The 21,211-nt window shown below is 37.1% G+C and overlaps 1 protein-coding gene across 7 annotated transcripts in view; it reads right to left on the reverse strand.

The window, feature by feature from the left end:
- Window positions 1-21,211, reverse strand: part of RBMS3 (RNA binding motif single stranded interacting protein 3) — a 738,234-nt gene that overhangs the window by 58,726 nt on the left and 658,297 nt on the right. For 4 of the 7 annotated variants that reach the window (XM_032649773.1, XM_032649772.1, XM_032649778.1 and 1 more), the window contains 2 exons: window positions 11,734-11,844; window positions 4,724-4,771 (listed from right to left, as the gene is read on the reverse strand). In XM_032649773.1, the coding sequence (XP_032505664.1) occupies window positions 4,724-4,771; window positions 11,734-11,844 (159 nt within the window). The remainder of the gene's footprint in view (window positions 1-4,723; window positions 4,772-11,733; window positions 11,845-21,211) is intronic. The other 3 variants (XM_032649775.1, XM_032649779.1, XM_032649776.1) reach the window with 1 other exon arrangement.

Genomic DNA, 21,211 nt, shown 5'->3' on the forward strand with positions numbered 1-21,211 from the left:
ACAGCAAGGTCCTACTGTACAGCACAGGGAACTATATTCAATATCCTGTGATGTTTTATCACAGGATATACATGTATATATACATGAATATATACGCGTATATATATATATATATGTGTGTGTGTGTGTGTATAACTGAATCATACTGTACAGCAGAAATTAACATTGTAAATCAACTATACTTCAATTAAAAAAATTAAAACAAACAAACAAAAAAAGTATTTATCATGTAGGAAACCCTACATTTGGCTTCCTACTCGTATGCTTACAAACTTACATGCAGGGGCACTGTCCTTTCCTCCTGTCCTCCTGCATTCCTAGAGGAGATGTCTGGCTTCCTCAGTGATCTTGTTCTATCAGTCATCCCCTGTATGAGTTACATCTTCAACCATTAGAACTCTTTCCTGGCTTCTTCCTATCATGACCAAACATTTCCCATCTTAAAAAAAAAACTAGTCAATCGATCAGTTCCCTTCTCCATTCGTTTTCCGTTATTATCGTCTCTCCTCTTCAAAGCCAATTTTGTTAGGTACGACACTTTTTACATCCACTTTGTCATAGGACATTCACTGTCTTGCTCTTCCCCCTAAAACGGCCCTAGCAGAGTGGCTAGTGACCTCTGTGTCACGAAATCCAATGGCTTCTTTTCAAAACTCATCTTAACAGACTGGCCTCTCTTGCTTTGGTGAAACCCTCTCTTGCTTTGGTGTCTTTGGAAACCTCACACTCTTGATTTTCCTTTTATGTCTATAGTTATCTTTTCCAATCTTTACTTTAGGTTCCTTTTTCTGCCCATTCTTTATTTTCAAGGATCTCTTCACTTGAAGCACATTTTCTGGGTGACATGAGTTTAATTCCATGACGATGACTCCAAAATCCATTTCTACCTAAAAGCTGTCTTATGAGCTCCAGAAACAGACATCCAAATATTTATTGATTATCTCTATTTGGATGCCTCACAGACATCTCAAACTCAACGTGTACAACACTGCACTCAAACTCTTTCTTGCCAAATTTGATTCTCTTTCCTCTGGTTCAGAGCTCAGCAAATGATACCTCAGGCCATTGAGTGCTAGGAACTTAAGAGCTACCTTTAACTCTTTCCTCTCCTTCTACTCCGACATCCAGTGAGTTACTAAGTCCTGTGTATTCTACCTCTTTCAAATTTGTCAAATTTGTTAACTCTCCATTCTTATTTGCACACCTTGGGCACATGTCAACTTGATTTTGTGCTTGGACTCCTGAGTCCTGGTCCCTGTTTTCCAGTTCTGTCTCTCTCCAGTGCATTCTCCACCTATATCCAGAGTGATCATGTCACTCTCCAACTTAAACTTTTTAGTTTACATCTATTGCCAGCAGGATGGAGTCCCAGCTACCATAGCTGGTGACATTGCTCTACCTTATTTGTCCAGGATCATTTTCTCTACTCTCATCTCTCTTTATGCATCCCTGTCCTACTGAACCATCTGCAGTTCCCCGAATTTGCCATATCCTGCTACCCATGAGCTTTGTACATGCTGCCCTGTTAGTCTGAAACTCCCCCCTCCATCTTATTTTTCACTTGGCTAATTCCCATGTGTCCTTATGTCTCCATTCAGAGGTTTCTTCCACTTTCTCTGACTCCTACCGTGGGTCAGTTTTCTCTTTGTGGCCCCATAGCACCTTGTAACAAGGATGATTAGCATAGCTGTTGCTAATAACATTTGAGCACTTATTTGATGCCAGAACCTGTGCTAAGCAGGCTACATATCTTAACTCATCTAATGCTCACAACACCTTACGAGGTAATTAATATTTCCTCAGATAAATAATCCAAGCTACAGAGAAGTTACATAATTTTCCCAAGGTTCCACAACTAGTAAGTGACACAGTAGATTCTGAACTCAGGCATCTTATTGAAGACTTTACAAACTTGTAATCTCTTGCTTGTGCCTAACTTCCTAATCGGACCCTAAGTTCTTAGAAGGAAGTTGTATCCCTAGCACCCGACACAGTGATTGTCACAAAGTGTGCTCCCAATAAATACTATTTGAATAACTAAAAGAACAAGGTGGCATGTGGCTCAAAGAGGAAAGAGCTCTTGCCTAAAATCAGATTTACCCTGATTACCCTGAGATCACCTTCGGTGTCTGCCATCATGATGTTTTGCCCCAAGAATACCAAATAACTTGCTGTCATCTAATCACCCCATAGAATTTCATTTCCTGTCCCATTCACCTCATGTACATTTCCCACTCTTGTCCAGCTGGTAAACTCATATTCATCCTTCCACATCAAGCTCAGAATTCACTTTATTCCTGAGGGTTCCCAATCTTCACTGTAGATTCTAAATTTTAGTTCCTCCATACTTTATACATTTCAACATCATCATCATCAACAACAACAACATTAATTTAGACCATCATATATTTTTTTAACCAATGGTCCATTTTCTATTCATCTCTGTATCCCTAGTACTTCAGCGTTGTGCCCAGCACTCAGAGGGTGGTCAAAAAATGTTTGATATATTGATCGAACAGAATTAGGTTGGGTTTTGTTTCTGTAGATTACCACGGAGATATCTCAAACTCTGATACATCATGGCAGTTTAGTTGGCTCCTACAATGGCCAAGAATCGATTGCTATTGGAGTTGTCCAACACTGGCATATTGGGAGACATGAGAAGAGGATATCACAATACCTTATGGCTGTTTCACTTTCCTGATCTGATCAAGGGTTTGGCAAAGGATATGTTACCTTTTCAAGTGTCATTCAAGTTGTGCCCACCAGGTAAGTCACAAACATTTTAGGAAGGAAAGTCTATTTTCATTTAGAGATGGACTAAAAAGGCCAAAGAAGTCTGTGCAAATTTATAAGATGTCAAACCACCAACCCAAGCTTGTAAGGGGAAAACAACTGTAAAATCTCCCAAAGTGTTATTTTTCCTGTCACTTCTATTTTAGTCCCTTTGTATTTCACTGGGGTCTTAGCACTTATTTTAGTTTAGTGATATCATATCTGAGCTTTCTAAATGTTCTGCGTAATTACTGGGTCTTATTCCTCAAGCACACACCAAACTGCCAGATTAAGTTTCTCAAAGCACTGCTTTGAGCAACTCATTTCTCTGCTCAAGGACTCTCAATGGCACCTGACTATGGAATTAGGTGGGAACTCTGAGTCCAGATTTGCCTCCAGATGTTCTGCCACAATTGATTTGTGTAGAGCCTGACCCATGACACACATCTAGTAAGTGCTTTTGATGTTTTCATTGATTTTTCCATTGTGTTTTTGAAAGTGAAATCAGAAAACCTAGTTGAAGGAAAGTTCCATTTTGTGTCTTTCATTATTATCAATACTGGCAAATTATTAAGAGTAGATGCCTCTTGTTAAACAAAGATGCCACACGGTAAACAAAGTAAAGGCTACATACGTTAGAGAAAGCATCTTCCCAGGGGTCCCATATCCTAAATAAAACAGGCACATGAAGATATGACAGGTAATACACTTTAGGGAAAGATAAGTGGCATTTTCATTAATGACAACTTATAGAGATTTCCAGGAGGACCAAAGTAAGTAACTTCACAGCTGAAAGCTAACTCATTGCTTCTCAACTGAACTTCTAAGAGGAGTATTCAGCCATGAGCATAATTAAACAAGTCCACAAGACATGAGAAAAGGATTACCCTGAATATGCTGGGTCAAGCAAACCAGGTGGCCAAGAACACGATGTTCTCTGCTTGAAAACCACCACTCAGTTGCCAGACTCTGCTGCTCTCTGGGCTCTCCCATTCTGTTTCTGGCCTTTGTCTCTTGCTCTCTCTCCAGTGCCCTTTCTTGGTTTAGATTTTATGTCCTCATCATCTGACACATCAAAGGATTAAAGAGTTCAAAGCCCTTCATGCTGCCAGTATTTTATTTAGTTAAAATCAACAAAAATGAAAACTTGTGCCCATTTTCCTCTTTGCAAGAAACCAAAATGCAAAATCAAGATGAAAGCACAAGAAGATCTGTGCTGTTCAAAAATAAAACTCATGTCTTCACATATGTATACTCTGTGACAAACTGCACCACTGGATTTTATGAAACTACTTCAATATTGCTAATTAAAATGCTCGAGACACTAATGAATTCTCAAATCAACCTCTGCCACTTTGTTGTACAAATGGAACATTGGCAGATTTTCTTTCAATATCCAAAACACCATTTTTGGAACAAATTTGAAGTTTTGATTCATTCAACAATTGTATCGAGTACCTACTATGTGTCAGACACTACAGTGGGTGCAGAGCAAGCAAAATGGGATGATTTTCTGATTTCAGAGGAATTCCGGTCTCTAAAGCAGTGCTTCTCAAACTACTTTTATTCATCTGTGCCCTCTTTTGATAAACACAAGTATCCTTCTCCAATTTCCCAGAAAGTCTAATGAACACTCCAACACTAAGAATTACTGATACACAGAACATAGACTCAATTTTCTGTGTATCCTTCATAGACCAAAAGTCTTTGAGCTTTTACTTTTTATTTCAAAAGCAACACATTTATTTTCCATACACAAAACTGGATTGGAATATTAAATATCCTTTTTTGAACCACATATGCTAACCCCCCACCCCGGAACTGAAATTGAAATGCCTGCTTAGAATCACTGTTTGAGAATCACTGCTTTAAAGAGTTTTGGAGAAAAACCAGGCAAGCTCCCTCTCTCCCATCCAATCAAGTCTTAAAGGAATTAGAATTTTCCTACCTGACACAACAGCTGGTGGAGTATCATAATCCTGTCTTGGGACTGAATCTTTGAATGAAAAGAGCATGAGAAAGAATGCAATGAAGTACAAAAGAAAATAAAATAGAATTTTAGCTCTAAAACGTGGAAGTGCCCACTGTATGTCACATGGTACCTAAGGCTCCTGCCTTCAAGCACTCAAGGAGGCACTCTGACCCCTTGACAGTTGACAGTTGACACAACGGTCCCCACAACCACCACTCTGGACGTGTCGTTAGGCCCCGTATGACCTGCGAGGACAGCATCATCTGTCCCAGAGTATTGTCATCTTCCTCATCTTTCATAACTTTGGTCCCTCCCTTGGGTCATCAACTTGCAATATGTACCCTCTTTGGCTGACACAAAAGTTCTACAAAGTGGCCCGTCAGGAAGGGGACCAAAGTGCAATATGAAACCCCAGTCCTGGAGAACAAAAGAAATAACTACAATTTCAAAAGAGATAAATGAAAAATTTGCACATTCCCAAATTCTATGGAGGCTGACATGCTTTGAAGCTAGAATTTTGTTATTGACCACTCATCTCAGGCTCTGTCTCCAGTGGTCGAGGCCAAGGAGCTTCGTGTGCTGGTATCGTGAGGACACAGATCAATAGAACAGAATCTATTCAACAGATGGCTGCTGTCTTTTTCCAAAGTGTCATAAAACTGGAGGTGGCAAATTGTAGATCGAGGTTAATTAAACAACATGACAACCATTTCAAAAGTTGGGGTGATGTGGGACCAAATATAACTGCTTTTTTAAAGATGAAAAAGAGGCTTTGGCTTAATATCATTTCTTTAGCCAGGGATCTTACAAAGGAAAGTGGGACATGGCCCCACTTCTAAAAATGGAAAGTTCTAATTTCTCCAGCTCCCCTTGGAGGGTAAACTGTGTAAAAGGGAACGGGTATTGCTCATATTCAAATAAACTGCCCAAACATGGTTAAAAGGATGCTTTTGCATGACCCTCATTCCATTCATATGATCATTATTCCATTTTAAAAACTAAAACCTCAAACTTCGCTTGTCCACCTACTTGGTAACTTAATTTGGACTATCACAAATTTATCCGTTTCATCTCCTTGCCACAAAAGGACAATGTTGATCACTCTCCCATGAGTGAATGGTGTGTGAAAAGACAGATTAGAACTTGAACAATGCAAGGCCAGGCAAGCAAGCATTGATCAAAGATTCAAATGCAAGTAAACCTTAGGCATGAGTTATTCTGTTTCTCAGAACAGGTATGTGAACTAGTGACTTGATTATAATCCCCTAATCTACAATATATAAAATCATTTTCAAGGGGTCTCCAAATATTTTATTAATACTGGTAGTAACTCCGATTATCTTTTAAAAAACTAAGCGCACATTATTACTACAAACAAGACTGTGACACTAGTCATTTTCCAAGAATATATTTATAACATTTTAGAATTTATAAAAAACCATGCTCATTGTTGAATTCTTGGAGAATGTAGAAAAGTATCATTATTAATATAGAAATTATCCCTAATCCCATCATCTAGAAACCATCACACTTGTTTGTACTTGTTATAGCCTTATTTCATAAATATTTTTTCATAGTTGATACGAACTTCACACATGCAAATTTACATCCTGCTCTTTTGATTTAACATGATAGTTAATCCCTTCCTAATTATTTTATACACTTATAACTTCATGCTGCATTACATTCTAGTTTATGGATGGATTATGATTTATTTAATCTTCCTTATTAGACATTATAAAGAACACTGGGCTGAATATTTTTAAGATATATTTTCTGTTATTCTAGAATATTTCCAGAGAATAGATCTTCAAAACTATAACTATTTGGTCGGGGAATAGAGCTATTTTTGAAATGTCTTTCAGGCCCACCCTGCTATCCAGTTGACACTTTCACAAATTTGGATTCCTACCATCACACTATCCATGCTTGAGAATGTATATCTCCCCACCCCTTCGTCAGCAATGTGTATTATTTTAATAACTTTATTTAACGGGTTATATGTGTGTGTCTGTATTAGATTTACTGTTAAGTTGATCGTTTTTCATATGTTTTTTGGCTTTCTATTTCCTCCTTTATCAACTATCTGTTCATTTCTTTGGCATTTTATACATTGGTACTTTTGTATTTTTTGCTAATTTATTGGAATTCAGAATCTAGTTTTTAAACAGCAAAAGCTTACTATTTGCAAATAAACTTTCATAATACTAGACTTTCACTTAATGCCTACTTGTTTATTGTTTATATTGTACTAACTTCAAAAATTCACTTATCTTACAATAAGACTAAATAAATTTTAAAAAACTCTTCCCTTTCATCTATATTTTCTTTCTTGTATTTAACCATTTTTAATTGATTGATACTTTTTCCTGAAAAAACATTTCAGGAGATGTACTCATGACCACTTATGAATTTATGATACTGTTTCCGAATCATGAGTCCATTTAACATTGTGTATTGGTTTTTATCACTCTGTCTTAATACTTATATTCCTGGATAATAGTTGAAAATAGACAATCTCTAAGCAAAATGAATAATTCAGGATTTTCACCTGATACCATCAGAATTTCAAAGCAATACAGGAGGGATGGTGCCACTGAAAACTGTGAGAGAACTATGTTGAACAAGTCAAGAACAATTACAAGATTATCTCTGTGAGTGGCTAGGTTACACCACCAGAATCCAATGATGTCACAAATCACCAGTGGTCTGGAGACACAAACAGAACTGCAGATAAGGAGGCTGCAGAACAAAAACTTTTTATTTCTTTCCACAGATTCTGGTGACATTGTAAGCCACTGGTGACCACCAACTGAACAAATGAAAAGGAGATAAGAAACTTGTAAAACCAGATTGTCATGCAATTTGGAGGTTCTCATAACACAGTAAAATCCCCAATGGTTTCTGCTAAAGCTTACAATAGACTGGTAAGAAATTACGGATAATAGGGCTTTGGTCCTTGAGGGAATCCTGTGACAAAAAAATAAACAAAAGCAGAAAAGCTAGATACTTCTTCAAGGTCAGCAGAGCACTGGAATAAAACCGTTATACTGCTTGCATAAAATTCATTTCTTTTAAGTGCTGCAGATTCTGTCCAGCTTAAAAATAGGCAAAGAATTGAACGATAAACATTTGAGGTGGCAAAGAATGGTTAATTAACCTACAAGGCATCCCTTTCAAAATGTGGGGTCATGGGGGACCAAATACATCTAATTTTATGAAGATGAAAAAGAGGCTTTGGCTCAGTACACTTCCTTTATTCAGGGATCTTAGAAAAGAAAACAGGACAGAGTGTATGGCCTAAGGCACCCCTTCTGAAGATGGAAAATTCTAATCTAGCTCCAGGTCCCATTAGCCTTGAACCCTGCTTACTTTGGTTACTCCCTGGATCTCTCTGCTCTGCCCCTGGAAACTATTTCTGGACTTGAGGTTCCTGTCTTAATCTCGACTTGTCACTGTTCACACCTTGTTGTGCAGAATTTCAGTGAGCTCAGATGTCTGAAAGCCTCTGGAAAATTATAGTAGGAGAGAGACGTGGTCGGAGAGTTTTAGATTGACTGGCTGTGGCAATATGGCTGGGAACAGACTGGAGTAAATTGAGGTGGGAAACAGGAAGAACAGTTAGGGGACTATTACAGTTAATCAAACAAGGCCCAGGGCAGAGACTCTAGAATATGAAGGAAGGGATGTATTTGACAGATGTCTATGGGACTTGAATAGTAACTGTATGTGGTGGGACTTGAGAAGGAAAGGGTCTACACTGGGTCCTAAGTGTAGTGTTGGACTCCCCCGGTGAGTGGTCGTGGGTTCAGCTTGAGAGGGGACAGGAGCAGGACCCTATAAGAGGAAGGGTCAGTGGGGAGAAAGCTTGGGAAGCTCATGAGATTAGTTTGGGTCATGTTGACTTCGAGATGTCAGAGGGAGAGTCATGTGGAAATATTTAGCAAGTGGTTGGACAAATGACTAAAATTCTAAAATGGTCTAAAATTCTAAGACAAGGTTAGCCCTGAGGACTCAGATATAAGAGTCTTCGTCATAGAAGGCAGAGTTCAAAACCATCCAAGTGGAGGAGCTTGTTGAGGAAATCATATATGAATGAGAAGTAAGTTTAAAAACTTATTTAGCAGCCTAAGAAAGAAAAGAAGCAATGGCCAGAGAGATCAGAGGAGGACCAGGAAAACCTTGGGGAGGAGTCACAAACTGACAGCTCTTAGGAAAATTGGGTCCAATATGCAAACGTAGGGAGATTTCCCATTAAAATCCAAGTAGTTTATCTTGAAAAACTGGAAGTTTTCCGTATCTCGTGCCATTAACACTCACAACACCCCTGGGATATAAACATTACTTTTCCCACTTTGCAAAAGAGGAAATAAAAGTTCAGAGAGGTCAAGTAACCTGCCTAAACATGCACAGCTAATAAGGGGGCAGAACCAGGCTTTAAACTCAAATTCAACACCCACTGTTCTTTCCATGATACCAGGCCACCTTCCCAGTAATGGATAAAGTGTGTTGAAAAGATGTAATAAGGTGGTGAAATCTGATTAAAAGAATCAAAAGAATCAATAAGAGCCACTCCAAATGCCAATCAAAAATTCAGATAAAATGAATCTATTATATTATATCAAAGTGTAAGAGTGACAGTTTAAGAAAAAAGTATAACTTCCTGCTGGACACTCAACATTGTCAGTGATATTTTGTTGACTAAGTCTAAAAATTAATACTGTTTTCTCTCTGCCTTTTCAGAACCTTATGAAACTTTGAACCTTTGCAAAACATCAATTTACATAAAGCTTATAATGTTTTTAAGCATTAGTACAAATGTGAAGGAGGAAAATAATTTTTAAAAAAGCTAAAAGAAATTTGATGTTAAATATAAGCCACATGCTTAAAACTTTTGCTTTCTGAGAAAGAAAAGGGGATATATCATTATTGAATACTTTGGCTATTACCAGCTGGGCAAAAATTGTGGTCTTGTATAAACGAATCCTTTTTGAAAATACTCAAACAGTAGTCATAATAGACATTATTGAATCAATAAGTATTGTACTTCTGACACTGTTCTATATAATTGAGCTTATTTTTCAATTTCTTAAAGGATTCAGTCATATTCTCAATTAACTTAGGTCATATTTTTCCTAGTTTCCTCCAAATTTGAATTTCAGTGAGTCAGCTGGCTTTGCTTTTGATTCAAATGAGTAGAATTTATAAAGTGTTTCTTTTTATGCTTTGCCTTACAACTCCCTCCTTTATCGGATTACAATTTGTCATTCAATACAGTAAAAGTGCATTACTTCATTTGTTCATAATTTGTGATCATTTAAGTAGGGGAAAGCAGATATAAAGGGAAATCAGTAGTGGGACATGAGAAACTTCAAGCCTTCCAATATTGTCCTGGGATCTGCTTTATTAATAAATGAGAAAAGTGACTACAGATAATCTTCACACATTACTAAAAGCTATAGAAATAGTATCTTCAAATTCTAATGAAAATTAGCTGTACCACACTGTAAAATTAAACATAGTCTTAGACATGACTTTTAGAAGTCTAGTTCAGAGACCTAAAGAATCATCTGATCTAGTCTAAGCTTTCAGGCACACAGGTATCATCAAATGCTTTTTATAGGTTCAGCAACTGAGGCCTTCTAGATGGGTACTTTGTTTCTGTTCATAAAACTAAATTTCTTTATTGAAACAATGGGACTCTTTCCATTAGGTATACAGACTTTCCTCCTATTTAGAGCAGATTACTGAGACCTCAGTGGACATGTCAGAAACGTCTTAAATCCTCAAAAGCCTGTGAGTCAACACATCTATGTAGCAAGCAAGCCATTGCTTTAAGGTAAAATCTCCAATATACAGCTAATGTACCTAGTGTACTTAGATGTTTGGAGATGTTGCCAGCATAACTGAGAAGAATCACAGTAGTGGTGACTATGAGACATATAGGCATAAAGTCATAGAGGCATATGGTTGAAGGGGTCCCACAGATCTCCATGTTCGTTACTTCAACTGGATGGAGAGGGGCATTGAGATCAGGAGATGTTATCTTCCTAAGGACAGACAGAAGCAATAGGGCTCCATCAGGCTTTCTATAGTATTAAAGCTGTCTCACTCAGAAGAAGATACATGTTTTCCTCTCTCCATCTTTAAAAATGACAAAATTATCTTCATTAACATTTATGAAAAATAAAAACTGTTGCATGGGATATTGGTTTTGACAGTTTTCATTGTTCTCTATAATAAAGTTGCAGTATTCCATGTTGTATTTGACATTTGCCCTCCTGACCGTTTGGGGAACTGTCTTTGAAAAGATTTTTTAAAAAACAAAGGTTTGCCAATGATTTCAACTGCCTTGTTGATATAAAAGCAAGGCTGCAATGGGTATTTTTGAGTAAACTTTTGTGCCCTAAGGAAAAATAATGGCTAATCAAAAACATCCCTACCTATTAAAAAAATCAGGTACATTAGATTCCTTTCCTTTCTTGAACATCATCTATGTTGACATATTCAAAAGAAAGATTAGAATAAGTTGATTATGTGAGGTTCTCAATTACTTTTCATTGCTTTAAACATTGAAAGTAAATAAAAAGCCCTGCATATTAGTCATAATCAAGGTTGGCCCCTCTCTTGTGAATAACCTGGGGATGCTGTGAGCTGAAGTGGTAAATATCTGGGAAAGAAAAACTAGGTTCAAGTGTATGAAGTTACAAGGTCTAAAATAGACACACCTGGTGCATTGCATCATAAGAACCAGAAGTAACACAAATTTAAATGCAACGCGGTAGAACCTTCAGCCTTGTCAATGCGAGTAAATGTGCCCTGGAACTGTGCATGCAGAGGGCAGTTCATTCACAGTGGGACCTAAAAGGCATGTTAGTCAGTGGTGCAGAACCAGTTCTGCTGATGATGTCAGTAAGAACAGCGAGTATTGCACCTTATATTGGTGAAGTCCAAGAAAACAAAAGGAAACAAACTCTTCAACTCACCGTTCCTGTTGTGCCCAATGAAAGGTGATTCATCTGTTGTGTCAAGGGGCCCATCATGTTTGCTGGCTGCATTGACATAGGATGGTCCATTGTTGGCGTAATCACAGCACCCTATAAGCACACACAACGTCCAACTGAAAACATGTTCCACAATGAAGGAAACTTTAAAAAAATAAACACAGTAGCTGTGTTAACATCATACGTGCTTACTTCTCACTAAAAAGGCTAACTTGAGCCATGTGTGATTTTTACATCCATTCATTTCATTTTGTGCCTGTCTAAATATGTAACATTAGCGACTTTATCTCTGATGTGATTTATCTGTCATTGTCATTTATACTTCCAATATTCAATGTAGAATGTATTCTAAGGACATCAGATATATCCTCTCTCACTGTTCTAATACAAACTTCTCTGACTGAAAAATATAAATACTATGGAAATTCTCTAATTGTTCTTGATATTGAGTGAAACTTTCGTTTTTGTCATTTACCCAGGATTTATACAGATAATTCTTGATCACCTTAATACAACCTTCCCTCAGGGGGATAATTCTGGTCCAGATGGGTTTCTTGACGGGATACCTTTAAAGGACATATTAAGATCTAACACAAATGTTATAAAAATCAAAGCTACTATTTCCCATATTTTTTCCTCCTAATCTTTTGACCTACTTTCTTTCTATCTGTGCTTTTGACACAAGCCTAGAGGATACTAAACTCTGCTAAACGCTGGTCAAATGAAACAGCACTGAAATTTTTTTAAATGCAAAAATATCAAGTGTTTCATCATGGAAAGGCCTACTTCTAGAATATGCTTTCTGATTTATCATAACTGTTGGAAATGCAAGAAATAATAGACATAAAAAAAAATTCTTTCCATATACAAAGTGTCACATGGCCCATGAAGCCTGGAGCCAGGCCACACTACCCTTCCCTTCCTTGTCCTTTCCACTATCCTACTATTCCACCTTAATTGACTAACTTAGAGAATGGAAAGATTTTTTTTTTTAATTGAAAAGCTAGGGTTGGATGGAACCTTTGAGACTGTATAATTCCAGTGCTTTATTTTAAAGATAGTAATAAAGGCAGAAGCTCATTTAAATACCCAGTGGTAGAAAAATGATTATGAATCTGAATGCTATTTTTTCTGTAAACATTATTTTTCTATGTGACTTTTTTCATATAAATAAACATTTTGAAGAAAAAAAAAATAAGTCAGATTCATGTGGATGGAAGGATCTCGGCACCCAAACTAATTACCCACAAGCAAATATGTCCTAAAATGCCTTAGCTCAGTATAATCAGTTTCTCGTGCTATTATCCAAATCCAGCTCCCTGACTGTACCTGTTAAAAGATCAGGCTGTCACTCAGCCTTCCTTGTGGGCTCTACCTCATCAATATGGAAGGAAAATAGAAACTGAACCATATATTTGTAAATGATTGATATACAGAGCTAGCTTTGTTCTCAAAGACGTTTGGACTTTTGAGCTAGAATCAATCAAAACACATATGTTATTTTATAATCTGTAGCTTGTAAATAGACATAGTTGTGCATTTGCATTGCTTGAATTTCTTGATGCTTCCATAAACTGTCATTCATCAGAATGCTTCTCAAATGAGAGACATGATAAGCTTTTACTTAATTATAATTCAGAGACACAACACTTTTTCTTCCGGCTGCCTGAATTTAACAAAAGCATCTTTACTTTTTCCTTAAAAAAAAAGAAAAAAATTACTAGCCTTTATTTCAGGTATTTGTCATATCAAACTAGCAGTAAATACTTTGAGAAGAACTGAGACGCTTCTTAAATCACTTAGGGATAAACGATAGAATAATCTCAGAGTTAAGACAGAAGTTCTGAAGCATTCTTTTTTTAGCCAAAATGTGGCACTTTCACAACATTCTAATCCTTAGCAGGTGCAAGACTTCAATACTCTTCTTGAACTTGAGATTTAGGCTATCTTCTTAGAATATTTGCCCCTACAGGTTCTGACACACAGCTAACTTGTGACAGTCCCGGAAACCCCACAATTCTAATCAGACTGCCCTAGTCACATAAAGAATTGTTCATCATATATCAGAGATAAAGACCAAATTGTGTTTGGCCAGGAAACTTTCTTTGCAATGCCCTAGGGGTGACCTCACTCCCCAGCAGTGTGAGAAGTAGTCTTAAGTCTTTTTTTGGGGTGGCAACACGTAAATGAGATAAGGTGAGCCTGTGACAGACAGATAAATCAAAATCCATGCATGATAAGTATAGAAGGATTGAATGTCTGCATTTGGAATTAATTTCGGAAGGATCGTCTGGTCTCTTTAGAGAATCTTTTCATGGAAAATGCTTGGGGACTCATTTGATTACAGATGCCACAGAGTGAACACTGCTTCTGTGTATAAACCAGAAACCTGACAATCAAAGGGAAGAGTGTGTGTGTGTGTGTGTGTGTGTGGTGGGGGGAGGGATGTGTCATCATTTAGAATTGGAAATAGCAAAGCTAGGCACGGAAGACAATGTAAGAGAAACATTCCTAACCAGGCCAGCTATTGCAAATAAAATGAACAACGAAATAAGGCTTCTTGGGGGAGGACACATCAGGTCATACATTCTTATTCAAATTTAGTAAAAATGTTCAAGAAACACAGGATTCCAACAAATGATTAAGATCATACATTTCTTAAGAATCTCAAGGGATGGAAGAAACTTACAAGCAGTAAGTTGGAAATACCAGACAGGAACCCCTTGGGGAAACACATTGTCTTGATGGTGCTTTGCTAGGGACAGACAACTTAGGGAGTTTGAAGCGCTGGTTATCTACAACAAAGACTGGGCTTTGCCAGTCACTGTGTTCATCAATTGCAATTCAGCTACAGAATCTCTTTTGTATTGTGTAAGACATGAAAAAGTGTGGGGGAGAGAAAAAAGAAAGAAAAAATAACAAAAAAGGAAGAGAAAAATCTATGGTTGTTAAGGCAAAATTATAATCGTGCCTCATTAAATCCCTTCCTATCCGATGCATTTAAGCCATAGACTGAAGAGTGTTTTGTGACAGATGTTGCCAACACATTAAGGGTAATTTCATTTACTCGAAAGGTATAGAATGTGCTGTCTGACGGAGTTTGCTTGGCAAATGGCAAAGCAAGAGGAAACAGATTTTTCATTTTAGCATCTCCGGATGTCTGGGTTTGCTCAATGTTTAAGCTGCAAAGAAAAATACTGTAACATGCTGCAATTCCACTAAAAAGCACAATGACCAGACAGCTGATGGGACTGCCTGGTCTGTTTTAGCCACGGCCTCTGCAAAACAAAGCTGTTCACACTCAAGTGTCATAGGGTGGAACCGTTTGCCCTAATTCTGAAATAAACAATTTCAACAGGATTTTGAATAAAGTTTCCAAAGATCACTGATGTGGAATAAATATATCTGACCTAAGGCCACAAAAGCATCTGTGTTGTTAACCTCCTGCCAATATTTGAAAGAAATTTTAAGTCTAGGAGAGTTCATTGATATTTTAATTTTCTAACAGAAATATAGGATCATTGACAAATTGGGGAAAACACCAGCAAGGCTCTCTCCCATCAAGAACACACATAGCTGGTTTAAAACCTACATTAATGCCATGATATGGACCACAATGAGAATTACCTGTATGAATGTTCCTGTGAATGTCAATATTCTAGGCCAGTGCCACTCCAAATAAGATCAAGAATTTAAATTCGACTCTCTGGGCTTCGGGCATTGGAATCTGTGTTTTAATAAACTCTCCACCAGCTTGAGTGTGTTTTATAATGCACTGAACTGGCAAAACTATGGGCATTGAATTATTCAAAACATGGTAGGTGAAGGAGTGATATGTGGGGAGGAGGTGATCAAAGAAATCAGTGAGACTTGATATGTCTTGTTATCTCATTTTATTTACCTTTTAGAACTCTTCCAAATATCAGAGGAAAGAAATCAATATCAATTTTCACCTGTCACGTTCCACACTTCAATTATTAACGAATGTCAAATTTGACCACAGTTTTCTGTACCACCTGCTCTGCAATAATATTTCTGAGCCTTTATTAAAAATGCAAAATAGTCGTTGAACTTCCAAAAAAAAAATAAAATAAAATAAACTCTCCAAATGATTCTGATGCCCCCTAAATTTGAGACGTGTGCTCTGTCTATAAACGGCTATTGTATAAGTCAGTGCTACAAATACTTGGTCTTACTTTATTTATACTGTTTCTCAATTATTTGTTTTAAACCAATCTTGTGATAGGGTATGAGCCTTTGTATAGTAATTATATTACATTTTGTTTAAAAATGCAAAGAGGTCAAGCCTGCATTTTTGACGAGCTGAAATGGGGTGATTATCTGAGTAATTCAGGCCTCAGTCTGATGATCTGACATGTTTCTTTTTGATCAGTGTGCTTGTGTTGGAGCACATTTAAAATTCCTTCCTGTTTGGAATCTTAGGGAGCCTTGAATCTGAAATCACAGAAATGTAAAAGTATTAATAAAAGGTAGGAAAATTATAACATAAGTGAAAAAAAGGAAAAGAAATATCACCCGCTTTTTCCCTCTTGTCCAATCTAGATGCCTCAAGTCAAAATGTTTGCAGCCCAAACTGGTATATATAGGACGGATAAACAAGGCCCTACTGTATAGCACAGGGAACTGTATTCAATATCTTGTGACAAACCATAATGGAAAATAATATGAAAAAGAATGTATATATGTGTATAACTGAGTCACTTTGCTGTACAGCAGTAATTAACACAACATTGTAATTCAACTATACTTCAATAAAAAATAAATTAAAAATAAGAAAAAAATGAAAAGAAATCTTTATGTTTCTTCCAAAAAGAAAAAAAATGTTTGCAGCCCATATTGTGCTCTTTTCCTATGGTCACTTATGCAAAACCATAGGACTTGTTAGTAGTAATCATTCAACACGACTTAAAAAAATGTGGTTTAAGGTCATTTGTCTTCTTTCTCATCTGTGTGTTTTCTGGTTCTCAGTTTTTAATATTTCTAGAATAAATACCTAGTGGAGTTTGTGTACACCAGGCTATTTTTAGCACATGTGATGTACAGAGAATGATATGCCCTTACAAGTAAACTAGTTAGTGTAACGGATTTTCCAGTAGCAATGATGTTTTCATAATATAAATGGCATAAAGTTATTTCACTTAACTTGGGAAATAGCTAACCAAATGCGGTGCCTTGCTATATGAGTGTGTGACACTCCATGCTGTGTATGTAGAGATGTTTCACCTTTTCATTTGCTGATGTTGGCGTGGGTTTTGTTTTCTTTTGTTTTGTTTGCAGGGGTGCTTGGTGAGGTTTACATAGGGCTGCCTAGGGAGAGATAAAAAAGGATTGGGAAAGATTTCCCCATCCTCAGAAACGCTCATTAATCCTCGACTACCTTGATCAATGTCCAACTTGCAGAGGATGGTCTGTCTTAAAAAAATATATATATATTTGAAACCCAGAAAGCTGTGGCAAAGCTGGTAGACTTCCACTCTGGAAGCATTTTGGAATGATCTCCAACAAACACTGGAGGCTTGGGAGAATCAAGAATAACCAGGTGTGGAAGCCAGGCTGCCTTGAGGACCCCATGTTAGCCCCTATCCTTCCTTCCCTTTATTATTCTCCACTTGCTTCTTTCAATATACCTTCCAAGAGGGCGAGGGTAATGTTTACACATATTTGTAATCCCTATAATTATGAATTACATGCAGTAGATACTTGAAACAGTGTTTGTGAATTAATTTTATATATCGGCACCACGAATTGTTCAGTAAAATTAAAAATGGCTAACATTTACCAACTTTTAAAATTTCGATTGTTCATTCTAAAAGGGCTGAAATCACGTTTGCTTGTTCAAACTGTCTATTCACAGTGTCGTGGTGTTGTCTACAGTAGGAGGCATGTAATATATATTTCATAAATATTGGTTGGAAAATGATGAAAGAGAAAAACTCAAATCAAAAGGTTCTTACAAATGTTATTTTGAGATTAATAGTCAAAAGGAAGCAATCCAAAGATTCTGAAAAATCTTGTTCCACAAAGGGCAGTACAGTTTCAAAACCAAGGTTGTGCTCACGTATGTGTGCATTTATTAATATATTCAATCACTACAACCTTAGAGATGAGATCTGAAATTCACCTGATGTAAAAAGTTCTACTAATGCCACCATCACGTATTTATGGAAATCATCAAAATAAAAAGTATCTGTGTTTGTGCATACACCAGTGGTCCTCACCAAGGGGTGATTCTGCAGTGGCTAAAAGGGCCATTTGGCAATGTCTGGAGACATTTTTAGTTGTCAAACTGGGGAAGGGGTGCCGCTGACACCTCGTGTGTAGAGGCTATGGTTGCCGAATATCCTACAACACACAGAACAATTCTCCACAACAAAGAATTATCCAGCCAAAAACACTAGTGCTAGGGTTCAGAAATCCTGGTACACACAAATATATATTCATAAGCTCCAGTTACACAAAATGAGAAAGACTTGAAATTGCAGTAATTAGAAAATGCCACAAAGTAGGCATCCACTCTCTGCTCCCTACATCTAACAGCAGACCTTAGATTCTATACTGAGATTATATTTATGCTATAAACCAGTTTCTTAAACACCTGACATCTAAATCAATTGCCCAAATCCTATAATTTATCAATGAAAGGAAGCAAGACTATTATTGACTTTACATTATGTAACTTTATAGAGCCTATATGGTTAGTTTTGAGTTCAAATGTATATTGCTATTTATTTTGGAAACACAGCTAACTAGAGCTGGGTTTCTCCTTTTAAGTTTAGACAAATTAGGTTTGATTGGTATATTTGGACTACTACCTAGAGGTGTGTACCTGTAGGTTTGGGGTATCATGTTTAGAAGCAGGGCATCTTCCATTGTTATGTGGTAAATTTAGAAGAGTTTTGTACATAGTTTATCTAATGAGAGAATATCTATTAACTGTAAAAACAGGGTTTTTTCTTACAGTCTTATAAACATTCTTCATTTCATGTTGCTTTTGGGTTCAGTTGCCATTAATTGGAAGTGTTTTATTAAAAATATGTAATATTAAAAGTCAAGCCAAATTCATTTTAACCATGGAGTCCCCTTTAAAAGAATCCTAATTATATACCATGCTTATTCAACTGTGAATAATGGTTTCAACTACTGGTTAAGTGCTTATTTATACAAGAGTGTCATTTTGAATGAGAATTTAAGTAAATATGTCACATGGAAGTATTTTTTACCAAAGCAGGTATATAGATAATAGTATTCTCAACAATGCTTTATTGAATCCTTTAGAGTTCTGTGCTTAAAATTAAGAAATTTGTTTAGCAGTGACTTCTGATGTTTTAACAAGCTTCTTTAGAAATCTAATCGAGTACAATGGCTTTTAAATATACTACAGAATTGAGGAAGAGTTGATATTTTGAAGACCTTGGGGCCCAAGGCTCAAATGGTTTTCTTGACTGAATGTGTAGTAGACCAATTAGTTCTTTTATCATTAGACTCCTACACCTGGTTAAAACTCTAAAAGGAATTTCATCATGCAGGTGGGTTACAATATAATCTTTTCTTTTCATATTTCTACTTAAAGAATTATCATTGCTGAGACAATGGAAATATTAAGTGTGCATGGAAGGATCCCAGGGCCTCCTCAGAGAGTCTTATGTCTTCAGCAACAAAGGGTGGATTTGTGTTCATCACCTCCCATTCCAACCATGTAATCAATGTGTGGCTCTCGGCCACGAGATCCACCACACACAAACCTATGTGCCATAAAAACCCATGCAGTGGGAGGTAGACGATGTGAAGGAATCACATGATTTGTGTGGGAAAACTAATGGTGTAACCTAAGTCCTCTGTCTCCATTTGCAGGGCCCCTGTGGTATATGGCTTCCTCACCCAGGTGCGTTGCACAGTTCCAAAATCAGTTTAAAGAGATTTGTAAGCTATTATCTATGGAATGGATAAACAACAAGGTCCTACTGTATGACACAGAAAACTATATTCAGTATCCTATGATAAACCATAATGGAAAAGAATATGAAAAAAGAATGTATATATACATATAAATGAATCACTTTGCTGTACAGCAGAAATTAACACAACATTGTAAATCAACTATATTTTGATTAAAAAAAAGAAGTTGCATGAGCAGGGAAATGATGTAAAAGGCTCCATAATTTTTCTAATAAGAAAAAAAATTTAAAAAGAGATTTGAGAAAAATAAAAATAAATAAATATTAAGGACCATTAAGCTGTGGCACTTATCAAATGAATGGGTTAGTCACATTATATTTCACCATCTTCCCTATTTTTTTTTTTTTTTTTTTTTTGTGGTACGCGGGCCTCTCACTGCTGTGGCCTCTCCCGTTGCGGAGCACAGGCTCCGGATGCGCAGGCTCAGTGGCCATGGCTCACGGGCCTAGCCGCTCCGCGGCATGTGGGATCTTCCCGGACCGGGGCACGAACCCGTGTCCCCTGCATCGGCAGGCGGATTCTCAACCACTGCGCCACCAGGGAAGCCCCCTTTTTTTTAAGAACAAAAAAAGCCTCTGATATCTACTCATCACATATATTACATAATAGAAAATTATACTATCAATATGGATAACAGCTCCCAACCATTTTCCTACCTTAAAAAATAAAATAAAATACACTTGTCACTTTAAAGATGAGCAAAACTGATTTTCTTTAATTTTTGTTCCACAACAGGATATAAAGGAAACTGTGTTAAACTATCTTCTCTACCAAAGTACAGCCTAGATTTCATGCTTACAACTGAGTTAGCATCTTGAAAAATATTGCCTTATAGTGGAAATGTCACATGTTTAGGACACTGGCACTGATAAGCCAATGGCTACTGTAAGTTATATTTGAGTATAAGGGTAGATAGGATGATCAATTATAAGATCAAAATAGTTTCCATTCCTGCTTATCCCATCTAGATTGAATGAGCAGTAGGGTCACCCATGAGGTTGTGTCTTCCTACTCATTTCTACATTTTATCTCCAAAAGAAGGTCCCTGCAGGTAGATCCAAGATGGCCCCTTGAGCATGGTACACATGTTCCATTAAGCTCCCATGGCTTACAATTTACCCTTCTAGTCTAAATCCCATCCACATGAAGCCTCTCCTCCAGCACACTGAACTACGCAACTGTCTCCGACCCATCTTGCTCTCCCATCCTTGGCGTCTTTGCCTGGGCATCTCCAGCAGATCTGCATGCGTGTCTTAAGATTCTTATCAAATGCTCCATTCTAGGGAACAGCTCCTGTGTCTGACCCAGGTCACTTGCTCCTCTCTTGTCTCCTAGCTTTTGGCATACATCTGATCATGAGTATACTTATTTATACTTATTTATTTCTCCCCTGAATTCTAAATTCAATGTGCCATTCATGATACTTTATTTTCTAAGGGTTTCAGAGCCCTTCACAGTGTCTATCATGAAATGGGTCATAGTG

The sequence above is a fragment of the Phocoena sinus genome, chromosome 11 (genome assembly GCF_008692025.1).
Source record: "Phocoena sinus isolate mPhoSin1 chromosome 11, mPhoSin1.pri, whole genome shotgun sequence".
Classification (NCBI taxonomy): Eukaryota; Metazoa; Chordata; class Mammalia; order Artiodactyla; family Phocoenidae; genus Phocoena; species Phocoena sinus.